General features: G+C 39.4%; 1 protein-coding gene across 1 annotated transcript; it reads left to right on the top strand.

Annotated features, from left to right (window-relative positions):
* Positions 1-3,987: 3,987 nt before the first annotated feature.
* On the top strand, positions 3,988-9,778 carry LOC145552068 (putative cartilage matrix-associated protein; the record flags this gene model as incomplete). Its single annotated transcript, XM_081608491.1, has 3 exons — positions 3,988-4,138; positions 8,131-8,229; positions 8,325-9,778. Coding segments are annotated over 3 exons (348 nt in total), but the record flags the coding sequence as incomplete, so codon positions are not given.
* Between the last annotated feature and the right edge of the window lie 3,683 nt (positions 9,779-13,461).

Below are 13,461 nucleotides of genomic sequence, written 5' to 3'. Positions count from 1 at the left end.
AGCAATTCCTCCTCAAGATCATGATTTATTTGTTTAATGGAAAGTAACTTAGTTATTTCTACTTCAGTTGTACACACATCCTGGTTCTCATGCTCAGCATCCAATACTGTGGAGATCTGCACATTTTGGTCCGTCTCCAAAGAAAATGTGCCCTTCGGATTTGCTTGACATGGTTCTGTTAATTTCTTAATTTTTTCAGTGAGTTCTGAAAGGCTTTTAACCTCACATTCAAGTTCATCTGCAGATCTCCGTGCTTCTCTGATATTTTCATCTTCATAAACTTTGCCATCACTTTCAGATGAACTTGAAGTCTGAGGTACAGCTGTCTTGTGTTTAGATGTCTGATTATTGTTCTCTAGTATTGCACGCAGTTTCAGGAGCTCATCATGGAATTCATTCGATAGATTGCTGTAGTAATGCTTTTGGTCCTTTTCTTCAGATAACTCTGTCTCAAGAGCAGAAACTCTCTGATGGAGGGAAAGTACCTTGTTTTTCTCTGCTTCTAGTTGACACAAAATTTGAGATTCTTTGCTTCGTTCTGTATCTTGTGTTCCTTTCAGAGGGCCACCGCCCAAAGTGGATATCTGTTCTTGATCACATTCAAGAGATGTGATGCCCAAAGATGTGCCAAAGTCCTGAGAATTAGTATCCAAGCTTATGTAACGTGTGTCTCTAGATCCCTCAGTTGTAGCAGCAGAGGTCTCCAGTTGTGCAGGTTGTGGAGCAGGAGTTTCCACTAACACACCACAATCCTGTAAAGTAGGCACAACCAGCTCCTTGTCAGGATCTACAATTATGTAAGATATGTTCTCTTTGTGCTCAGGAATTGTTTCATTTGAAATTGTTTCTTTGGGCTCTGCTACAATCATGCATGTATCGACTGTTTTTGCCGTCTCTTCAGATTTCAAAAGGAATTTGTCCCTCATTGCACGCAACTCCAACAGCTCAGGTAGTGCTTCAACATACAGTTTTTTGTAATTGTCCTTTTCCTTAAGCAATTCCTCCTCAAGATAATCATTTCTTTGTTGAAGGGAAAGTAGCTGAGTTATTTCTGCTTTTGTTGTACACACATGATGGTCCTCAGACAAAGTAAAGTCGTCAGCGTTAGTATCCTCAAGTTCTTTCTGTGTTGCAAAACTTGTGTCCTCTGGCATGGATTCAAGAACCATGATTTCCATGGTGTCACTAGGGTGCTGCAGGTTAGGCAAACTAAGTTCCCCTCCATTAGCATCCAGAAATGTAGAGCTGTGAACACTCTGATCAGACTCTAAAGGAAACTTGTCCTTCATATTAGTTTCGTTTGGTTTAGCTAATTTCTTATTGCTTTCAATACATTCAGATTTCTGCGCAGGTTCAACATTTTTATCCTCATAACTGCCATAACTTCCAAATGAACTTGCAGTGTCAGATCCAGCTGTCCTATCTTTGGGATTAATTTTATCCAGTGTTTTGTGCACTTGCAGGAGCTCAGCTTCCAACTCCTTGTAGAGTTTGTTGTAAAGATTTCTTTTCTCCTTTGCTTCAGATAACTCTGTCTCAAGATCACAAAATCTCTGTTTAAGAGAAACTAACTTGGTCATCAGTTCTTGGTCACTTTCAGGAGCTGTTGTCTCCACTTGTGCAGGTTGTGGAGCATCAATTGTGTCTCTAAGGTCAGTCTGTAAAGAACTGTCCTTCATGCTAAGAACTTCTTTTGAATCTGGTAAGCTCCTAAATTTTTCAACTAACTCTTTGATCGTTTGAACTTGAAAGTTAAGTTTATCTACAGATTTCCACACACCTTTTATGCTCTCTTCTACATTTTCATCATCGTCGTCGTCATAATAATCATCGTCGTCATCATCATCATTTCTAGATAAACTTGAACTTTCAGGTTCTGTTGACTTGTCTTTATACTGCAGATTGCATTTTTCCTTCGCTGCACGCAACTGCAAGTCCATATCTTGTGATTCATTGTACAGTTTTTTGTGATGGTCCTTTTCCTCCCTTTCATTTGACAACTCTCCCTCAAGATGATAAGCTTTCTGTTTCTTCAAAAGTGGTTTGATAAGAACTTCTTCTGGAACACACAGCATTTCAGATCCCTGGCTTTGTTGAATATCATGCCTTTGCTCAGCAAGTTCAACTTCCAAATCAGAAATCAGTTCTTGCTCACTTTCTGTAGTGTCAGAGACTTCATATTCTTCCTCCAAAATCATAGAGAGTCTCCCCCTGTCGTAGTCAGTCTCTTCAAAATACATTGCAATGTCTGGGTAAATCCTGGCAGACAAGAAAAGTTGTTCAACAAATGAATAATTCTTCTAGGTTTACTTTGCAAAACAATTAGCTGTTTAAAAGTTCTGTTCTTCTTCCAAAATCGGGAAAAGTGAACTGTCTTACCATGGCTGAAAATAGACGTCATAGTCCAAGGTTGAACCTGTATTATGTCATAAAAGAAAATATCCTAGCAACACGATGACGCAGTCAGTTCTCTACCCGCCCACGTTGTTTGCGTCACGCCAGAGAAATCTGCGATAGATAGATAGATAGATAGATAGATAGATAGATAGATAGATAGATAGATAGATAGATAGATAGATAGATAGATAGATAGATAGATAGATAGATAGATAGATAGATAGATAGATAGATAGATAGATAGATAGATAGATAGATAGATAGTGTACTTGAGGAAATAATACTATGAAATATTGAAGCAAAAAGACAGCAACCTGAAGCTACAGCTGAATAAATGCCTTGTGCTTTTACTGCAATTGGTTTGGAAGCAAATTAATGGTTGGCCCGAACCAAGTATGTACTGTATATGATGACATTTTTTGTCTAAATATGTTTTTAATGGGGTTTTTTTTGTTTGTTTTGTTTTACAACATTCTAGCGTTTTTAATAAACGTACGCCATCGCTACCAACATTAACATAATGAGCAAAAGCTGCAATAGGTTTACATAGTATATTTATTTATCTCAATGATATTCAAATTGGAACGTTATTCCAACTTACAGAGACATACTAGCATAAATAATTCATTAATTAACGTACTGTTATCAAAGTCCAGAAGTGGTAGCGCTGGACTGTCGTGAAGGGAACGGGATCAGCAGCGGTGAACCGGTAGGCGGAGACTGTCCTCTTGCTTCCTCGTTTCACTCTCACTTATCTCATTGCACAGTACGCCAGTAATTTTGGTCACGTTTCCAACCCTTCATCTTTATTTATTCCCATTTTAGTTCTATCTGTAGCGAGTTTATTAAAACGGCTTTACAACATTTAGCGAAACCCACACAACCCTGTCCTACATAATCGGGGGTTGTCGACTGGCTCATCATAGGGTTGCCACTACTAGGGTTGCCATCTTTCAGAAATAAAAGTAAGGGTTGCCACCGCTTTCTGTGTGACGGCTGACAGCAGGGCCGGCCCAAGTCACAAGCGAACTAAGAGGCTGCTTAGGGCCCCAGGGCCGCTAGTGGGCCCCATCAGTGAAACGGATTTTTTTTTTAGTTATGATTTTTTTAGTTATGATTTTAATGTGATTATATTAATAAATACCTCAGTGCAGCTTTCGACGCTGTTGACCATGACATTTTACTGAATCGACTGGATTCAGTAAAATGGGTTCATAGGGTTGCCACTACTAGGGTTGCCATCTTTCAGAAATAAAAGTAAGGGTTGCCACCTCAATTCCGTAAAATACGGAATCGTCCTGTATTTGGCTGTTAAATGTTGCCTAGATACACATATTAACAGTAAACAAATTTCCTACTGTTGAGGAAAATAATTATACTTAGTGTTTAAATACAGTTAAATATTACGACATGTGAAAATAGTGGATTAAGAGTTTAAAGCTTACAAAATCTTATGGGGACTGATATCTTTGTCATGATCCGTGTGTCTGTGTGTTTATTTTGAGATTTTCTGTGTTTAGTCCTGTTTCCCTGTGAGTCTCTGTCCTGTCTTCCCCGTTGATTGATCCCAGCTGTGTCTCGTTCCTGTGATTACAGCCGGCGCTCCGCCCGGCCCTCCAGAGCCCGAAGCAGCCGGCGCTCCGCCCGGCCCTCCAGAGCCCGAAGCAGCCGGCGCTCCGCCCGGCCCTCCGCGCTCAGGCTCTGCCTCCTGCGTCGCCGCCCACCGGCTCTCCCACGAGAGGTACACCTCCTGTGCCGTGGTCGGCCCCCGGAAGGTTTTTCTGTGTTGGAGTTCCTGTTTGGATTTAGTTTTGTTTTCTGGACTTTAGCCCTCCTGCCGTCGCCCCTCCGCACACCCTGTTGGGTTGTTTTGTTTTTTGACTTTTCTGTTGGGCGTCTGGTAGCCGCCCCTTGAGGAGGGGGTACTGTCATGATCCGTGTTTCTGTGTGTTTATTTTTGGATTTTCTGTGTTTAGTCCTGTTTCCCTGTGAGTCTCTGTCCTGTCTTCCCCGTTGATTGATCCCAGCTGTGTCTCGTTCCTGTGATTACCCTCCCAGTGTATTTAGTCTCACCTGTTGTCTGTGTTCCTCGTCGGATCCCTGTCAATTGTCTAACGTCATCTTACTTGCGTCTGTTTGTATAGTTTTCCAGAACTGTTAAGTCCTGGTTAACTAAGCTCAGTGTTCAGACGTGGCAGTGCTACCGGTAACTAGCCGTGTGCTATAGTGTGCTATAGTTCTCTCCCGTGCTGCCTGTCCTGGACTGTTTTGTGCCTTATTGTCATCATTAAAACCATCATTATTATCAACATACCTGGGTCTCAGCGTCTCTCCTCACCGCAACAACCCCACCTTATGACAATCTGTTTTACTGAGATGTGCTTTTTCTAAATTTATTTTTAGTCACATCTGTCTCCAAACGCTGTGTCTCCAGAGACAGCTGAATCTGCAGCTGTGGATAGAAGCACGAGAAATGCAAAAAGTCCAGCAGGTGTTGAGCTGCATTTGACAACCGTGTGACCTCTCGTTTTTTCCTTCAATGCTGAAAAATAAAGCATCCAGTTTGTTCTGTTGAATTCATTTAGAAATGAAATGCAGATCAGAACAAAATGAATGTAATTATACACATTAATTATCTTTATTAGTAGTAGTGTCCTAATATACATTAGCATGTTTATGTATTCAACAAGCTGCCAAATAACTAAAAAAAAAAGGGTGCATAAATCCTGATTGCTGCCATGTCTGAACCAACCTGAAAAGTAAATGAAAAAGCACAGCATAAAACATAATGCAAATGGAAAACATGTCAGAATGTAAGAGCACTTAGCACTTGACAGCACTTAGCTGAAAGAAAATCTGTGACTTTTACTGTGTTTTCATTCTAAGACAGATAAATTGATCTTTTTATCAATTTTGATTTTTTTGTGAAACCTGGACGGGCTGCTGTGGTGCTTTAGTTGATCTTTAGCAGATTTACCCTCGTCAACTGATCACCTCAGTCTTTAGTTACATTACAAACACGCTGCTGTAAAGCTGGTGACCGTCTGGCCTGTTTTGGTTTCTGAACTTGGCCCGACCGTAGACCTGCTGCTCCCCTTCCAGCAGCAGGAGTCACAAGCCAGCATGGAGCTCCAACACCCACGTCTCTGAGCGCAGCCACTTTCTGTGTGACGGCTGACAGTCTCAAGAGCGTTAAGGCGCGATGTTGTGTAACATGCCAACAAGGTGAAAAAGAGCGAGAGAGTAAAGCTGGGAGCAGGATGGAGGAGTGAGTAGGTGGGAGAGCGGCTGGGAGTTCAATGAGGAATTTGGCCAGACAAAATAAAAGACAAGCAAAGACAAACAGGCCGCACATTTTGAATGCTTCTTCCTGGATTCCACAGACTTAAATGATAGTATTAATAATAATAATAATAATGATAATAATAATGATAATAATAAAATAACATTACAGTCAACCTCAGTCTGTCAGTCTTTTTTAGTCTCAGGATGTTCTGCTCTTAACAGCTGAAGCACAAACTTGAGCAGCCAAGTCTGAGAAAAGGTCAGGGGTCGTGGCCTTTTAAAAAAGTTAAAGATTTTTCTTGGTAATGTAATGTTTATCAGAAATATTTGTGGAGCTACTAATAGAAACTTAGCGACCTGGAACGGTCCAGTTCAACAGCCACACATTTATGCTACAATGTTTGTTTTTGTGTGAAACTCAGTTTAAACTTTAAATGAGTTGATTCTAATGGTTGGCTCTGTATATTTCTGAGGTATTTTTGGCTTCAAAACGCCGTGTTTGATAACGTTTGATAATTAAAACTTCTCAATGTTTGACATTATCTAGCAAAATGTTTTTACATCAGGCTACATGGCTGCTACATTAATATATCAATGAGCTACTCTAAGCTGTAGTTGGCAATATATATTAGTTTGTTGCTGAGCATAATAATTTATGTCTAAAACAGTATTTTTACATCAATTTATAAGTTATGTGAAACTTCTCCAATTAAAATTGTTTGAAGGCTCTGAATGACCTCAGTACAAGTCCACATTCTCAGGTGAGAAAGACTCTCCTGGTATAAATTATTATAATTACACCTAACAGAAATTAATTTAATCATAGAATGTCATGGCTGCACCAATTTCAGTTTTCTTGCCGATAGCGGATTACCGATCTTTAAAAAGCTTTACCTGTCAATTTTGATTTGTCTCGATACCACTTTCTTTTTGTCTGAAATGTTGCTAAATGTAGCAATAAAGTCACTGAGTTGGTAACAGTGGGGTGAATATTGTTAACTGGAAATATGCAGACCTGACCTGGTGGGCCGGTCTGTTAGTAAAACTTCTCACTGCAGAGCAGAAGAGGACAGAGACGGATTTTTAAACCTTTGCTGAGGTGGATAAGATCAACTTCAAATGTAAGCATTGGCCGATCACCCATCCCTCAAAGTTAAGGAAATCGGCGCCGATAAATGGGCCAACACATGTATCCTATATTATACATGCATATTGGATACAATGTAAACATCACTGTAAATATGCAATAAGCTCAGCAGGTTTTTGAATGATCTAACAGTCTGACTGTTGATTGCAGCCAGTCCACAATATTAGCAAAACTAGAGGGCCGAGAACCAAATTTCGCTTAGGGCCCCATGAAGGCTTGGGCCGGCCCTGGCTGACAGTCTCAAGTGTGTTAAGGCGCGATGTTGTGTAACATGCCGCGCATATGTCTGCCAACAAGGTGAAAAAGAGCAAGAGAGAGAGAGAGAAAGAAAAAAGCTGGGAGCGGGATGGAGGAGTGAGTAGGTGGGAAAGCGGCTGGGAGTTCAATGAGGAATTTGACCAGACAAAATAAAATACAGGCAAGAAGGTCAAACAGGCCACACATTTTGAATGCTCCTTCCTGGATTCCACAGACATAAATGATAGTAATAATAATAATAATAATAATAATAATAAAAGAAAATTACAGTCATACAAAATAACATTACAGTCAACCTCAGTCTGTCAGTCTTTTTTACTCTCAGGATGTTCTGCTCTTAACAACGGAAGCACAAACTTGAGCAGCCAAGTCTGAGAAAAGGTCAGGGGTCGTGGCCTTTTTTTGGAAAGGTCGGCACCGCAATCTCTTTTCCGATCAGAGCCGATGTCTCCACCGTTAATGCAGACGGTGTGAGTTTCGCTGACAATCTGACTGATAAAAAAGAAAGGCTTTCAGAAATATAACCATGTGAACAAAAACTATGAACCCTTACAGGTTTCCTGTTTTTTTGTTGTTGTATTTTCCATTTAAACATTTCAGCTCAGCAACTCTGCGGTACCGCGGGTCTAAGAAACTCCTGCTTTTTCTGACACTCTTCAGGAAGTCATCACAACATCGCTCTTTTATTGGCTCTTCAGCAACAATTTACTGAGAAATAGCTTGCATAACGGTACAGCATAGCAGATGCGCAGTTCCACCAGGTGTTTGCTAATTGCTGCTGGCTAGTCTGAAGGAGCTGAGTGGGGGAGTCAAAAAGAAGGGTTGCTCTGAGAGTCGGAAGGTTGAAAGCTTGGAAAATGCAGCTCTGAGGAGGAGATTTGTTGATGAGGGAATAACATTACAATGTATAGCTCAAAAAAGTTGATTTTACATAACACTGCCTCTTGAAGCAATAGCCACAAAATAGAAGAAAAAGCAGAGAACCCTTTTGAATCTAAAATCTGGGTCATTACCTACTTATCTGATTTCTTCTGTGTTTGCAGCGGAGCAGAGGCAGGTTTTGGCTGCTGACGAGCGAAAGAGGGAGTTTCACGAGGAGAAGAGGAATGAATTTGAGAGCTATGCCGAGGAGGACAACGACGGTACGTGTAACACGTAGAGCAGATGCAGCAGAGGTGAGGAGGAAGAGGAGTTTAGACAACTTTGAAGCTCAGGTTTGTCTCCCTAATTTCTTCAGAGCAAACCGAGAGGACCAGAGAGAGCACCGAGCAGTGGAGGGAGTTCCACTACGACGGGATGAATCCGTCCCACGAGTACAACCGTCACACCGCCTGAGACCGCCGCATACGCTTTGCTCTTATAAAAACATAAGTTTCATTAGTTTTCAGGAGAAATGTTCTCTAATTTTTGTTCTAGTTTTTTTCTACATAGCTTAAACCTAATCCTGTAAACATTGGTTAAAATGTTTCATACTTTTTGAAAGGATCCGTAATTTAGATTGCGCTCATTGTTTCTCATTATTTCATTTGTCTGTCATTAAGCAGTTGGTTTATTAATGCCAGCACTGATTTAAAAGAGCAAATTCGACACAAAATTGAATTCACACAAGTACATTAATTTCAAATTTGTTCAAGTTTTAAGCAAAACAACATATTTCCCACAATTTACAGTAAAATAGGTAGAGTTGATCAAAACAAACCTATACAGGCACATGCCGAGTGGGGGGGGCAAGGGGTGCGTGAGCACCTGCCCCTTTTGCTCCTTGCCCCCAAGTGCCCCTTATTTCAATGTTTTTTTTTTGTTTTTTTTGTATTATTTCCAGGGTTTCTCCCAGTGTATTATAGGCCTGGCGGCCCGCCATGCTTTACTAGCGCCACCGCCAGGCTAAGCCTTTCTTGTCTTTTTGTTTTGTTTAGGAAAATAAAATTTAAATTAAGCTTACTGAAAATTTCAAAATAAAAGCCTGTATAAAGTAGCTCTCAGGCCTTTATTATGTTTTTAGCTCATGCAGAGAGAGCTACAGACATAAATTGCAGTACTATAGGAGACAAGAAATTGCCCTCTTATATGCTTCAAACGGTTTTCTGATCAGTCTTGCAGATCCTGAACAGGAAGGAGCTGTTTGGACTGATTTGTTCAGAAAAACTAACTGCTTCAAACAGTTAGAATTCAATCTCTCCCTGTGTGTCTCACTCACATGATAGTTGAGCTGCTCTTTAGAACTACAATGACTGAAGGTCAGAACTACAACATGGCGGAACTCTCAGATACCACACATTAGGGCTGAGTTGGCATTTAGAACTACATGCTATTTTGGGCATTATATAGTTGGACTGTTACACGTTGGATTAATGTGGGTATTTAAAATGAAGCTTACTAAAAATTTCAAAATAAAAGCCTTGACATTTTTCACATCAAGTAATTGCTCTTTTGGGCTTTATGTGACTGGTTTAAACAAACCACAGTTGCACATTGAATTAGCGTGGTCATTAAAATGAAGCTTACTAAAACTTTCAAAATAAAAGCCTGCATATTCCTCTCACGTCAGTGCACTGCCGTAGGCGGTGCAATAATATGTAGCTTTTCTTACCTTTTTTTTCTCATTAAATTAGCACAATGTGTAGCACTTCACTGCCCCCCAGCAGTTAGCTGAGGATTCATTACTATAGCAGAACTACAACATGGCGGAACTCTCAAATAGCACACATTAGGGCTGAGCTGGCATTTAGAACTACCTACATAGCTGGACTGATGGATTAATGTGGTCATTAATCCAATGTGTAATAGTAATGAAGCTTACTGAAAGTTTCAAAATAAAAGTCTACATATTCCTCTCAGGTTAGTGCACCGCCATAGGTGGCGGAATAATATTAGCCTTTTTTATGTTATTTATTTCTCAGGATATTTTATTTCTCCGCCATTAACATTAGCACAAACATTAGCATTTCACTGCCTTTGACTAGTGCACTAGCACTTTTACCTAAAGTTAGGTATTAGCTAATTTTCTCATTAATTAGACATGTTTGGAGCAAATAAACATGAATGGAGCAAATAAAATTAAAACAACATGGTCCTGTTGCTCCTGTTGCCAGCATTTAGGCTAACATTAGCATATTGGCTAATTTTAGCTCATGAATTAATTTTAACATTATGAATGGTTAAAATTCATAACTACAGCTTAGTCAACATGCTTCTACCTCTCCATAGGTTATTGAATACATTGCTGCTTTCTTTAGCATTAATGCTAATTTTTAGCATCATAACGCTGGGTCAAAGCCGACGGGCACACTTTGCATGCCCCTTTAAAATTTCTGCAGGAATTTTCTAGTTATTACTAGTATTATTTTTCCGGTTACATTAAGCACCAAACCGTATCAAATGTTTTGTCCACTGAGTCAGACAGAGTTGATGTACGCGGCCACCACACATCTGAAAAACTCGTCCAGAAACTCGACCAACCAAAATAGTTTCTGTGTCCTGTTAAGGAAGAATTTTTCTACAATTAAATTTAGCAAAAAAATCTGGCTCTGATTCTTCCTGTTGATCCCGGGTTCTCTCGCGTGGCCACGTGTGGGGACAGAAACACAACAATGCGTGTTGACGTCACAGAATTACAGAATTTAATCCAATCAAAAGAAAGTATAAGATAAAATAGGAAACTGGAGAAACACAGATACAAACATTGTTACCTGAGACAAGAAGAAGAGAAATATCAAGGACGTCCTTCGAGAAAGAGCTGGTGCAGAAGTAAACTAAAATCAGCTTTTTCTAAATTATTTCCCTTGTGCACAAACTTTTACACCAGTAGGTGTGTTTTCCTCTTTAATGTATTCAAATAAGGCATATCTCTACTTGACCAACTGGAAGGCATCTCTGGCCCCTTTAAATTTAGAAAAAGTCCCGCAATTTGTTCACAAGATCAAACACCTTTTGTTAAATAAGGTAGAAGCAGACTCTCCGAATTCATGGCGGCTTATGGCTTTCACAGATCAGTGTGAAAAGCTAGAACTTCCTACTGATTGTTTCCAGACAAAGAGCAGATCAGAGATCTTGACAAACCATCTGCTTTAACTACAGGTAAAATAAAGATCAATAGGTCAGAATATGTTATAAATTTTAAAACTATAATTAGGGTATATCAATCAAGTCATGATAAATTTTAAAACTAACTTATTTTAAATGTATTTTTCTTAACACTATCTGGCCTCCTGCGGCTCTACAGCCATTTGGGCAAAGAGAAACAGATGAAGGAACATCACAGGTAGCTGTGAAATTCTGGTTTCTCTCCCGTTCTGCCAGGTACAAACCTTTAATACTGTACTTTTAATTCAATGAAAAGTTCTCCAAAAACCCAATTTGTTCTTCTGCACTCAGCATCTCCAAAGTTTAGTCCTGATATCAAACAAAAGCAGTAGATAATATCAACAGAAAATAATGGAGTACAATTCCTGTTTCTAACCTAATATAATATTCAAATAAGAATTAAGACATTCATTCACCATAAACCTAAGTATTTTTCTAATACTAAACAAAACATTTTCATTTGATTCTAATATAGTCAGAAATAATACAATTTCAAATACATTCATCATTGACTAAATTAATTCTAAACCAAGATAATAAAATTTTTAGTCAAAACATGTTATTAATAACTAAGAAAAATGTCTTACTAATTAAATGTTAGTGATTTAAAACATTTTATGTTATATTCAGTTTTTGCACCATGTCAGATGTTAGTTTTGGAAGACTTCTCATCCTGGTTACGTGAACCGACCAAAGTTCCCTTTCTCACAGTAATTCAAGTGACACTGTCCTCCACCCTCCTGCATATGTTAATTTATGACCTCCTGTCTTTAATGATAAGACCCCAGGAGTCTGAGCAGAAGCTCTCCTGCAGATCTCTATTCAATACTTACCCACCAATAGTTTTAGTTTCAAATCACTAACAGAAACCTGTTCAAAATTAAGAAATTTGTTCTAAAAAGTTTAAACTGTGTTAAACACTAAAAATAGTCATTTTTCCTCAACGGTCCCCTTGTTAAAAACTCAACAGACACGAAATGGAAGAGCCACTAAAGCCACATTAGCAGCATTGAATTAAATCTCCCATTTGTTGTGCATCTCTGCATAGTGCAGCAAATTACCACATCATGCAGGGCCGGTCCAAGGGTGTATGAGGCCTGGAGCAGAATATGACTTAGGGGCACCTTTTGTTGTTAAAAACATCAGCACCTCTTAACGGCTTCTGTGATAGATTTAGTGAAATCTAGGACAGGGGGAGTAGTTTAACTGGAAAACCTAAAAAGCAATAAATTATAACTGCAGTTTACTAATTTGTATTTGTGAACAAACGGAGCTGAAACTCAAAGATACAGCATCAGATGGTTGCTATGGTAACAAACCAATCTGACTATGAATATTGTTCTTTGAACTTCTACAAAGTAAACTTGCCAGCTCCTTAAAATCTTACATATAAATGGTAAATAATTTAAAGTCTTTTAATTTATATGTGCTGAAACCAGGCTGCACAGTGGCGCAGTTGGTAGAGCTGTTGCCTTGCAGCAAGAAGGTTCTGGGTTCAATTCCCGGCCTGGGGTCTTTCTGCATGGAGTTTGCATATTCTCCCTGTGCATGCGTGGGTTTTCTCCGGGTACTCCGGTTTCCTCCCACAGTCCAAAAATATGACTGTCAGGTTATTTGGCCTCTCTAAATTGTCCCTAGGTGTGAGAGTGTGTGTGCATGGTTGTGTGTCCTGCATTGATAATCTCAATAAACAAATGCTACATTTATATATCTGTGGTCTATGTTAAAATATTAGCATTTATGGGGCCCCTGAAGCTCTGGGGGGCCTGATGGAGCCGCTGACTTAATTTGGATTTAACAGAAGTGGACATAATTGATATTCATTTTAATTGTATTTTTTGATTAGTTGTTTTCAAGACTGGTTGTGGGCTTGTATAGCAGTTCACTGACGATTACCCAGTAATATTTTTACTTTTATTGTCTACTTAACATCTTTTAATACAAAAACACGGTGGACTGCCTCGGCGCCCAACCACCGGGCTTAGCAAGTTTTCTGGGGGAAACCCTGATTTCCTAAGCCCTCTTCTGACACATAATAACTTACTAAAATTAGTTGCTTTTTTGTATAACATAATAAGCCGGTCATCTTGTTACCTTTGACCTTTTGTCCATGACGCAAGAGGTCTCTCGCGCAGTGAGATAAGGCGGCTAACTGTGGAGCTCAACGTAGCGAACGTTCCAGATTATAGAACAGTTTTTGGTGAATTTAAAAAAAAAAAGTTTGTGGTGAATAAAGTGGCGTAGACTTGCTACTTGTCAGATGACGGAAAACGTTGAAGTATCGTTTCTGC

The sequence above is a fragment of the Poecilia reticulata genome, chromosome 6, assembly GCF_904066995.2.
Source record: "Poecilia reticulata chromosome 6, P_reticulata-male-v2, whole genome shotgun sequence".
In the NCBI taxonomy this organism is placed as follows: domain Eukaryota; kingdom Metazoa; phylum Chordata; class Actinopteri; order Cyprinodontiformes; family Poeciliidae; genus Poecilia; species Poecilia reticulata.
The sequence above is the reverse complement of the archived record's forward strand: the minus strand, read 5'-3'. Positions and strand labels throughout refer to the sequence as shown.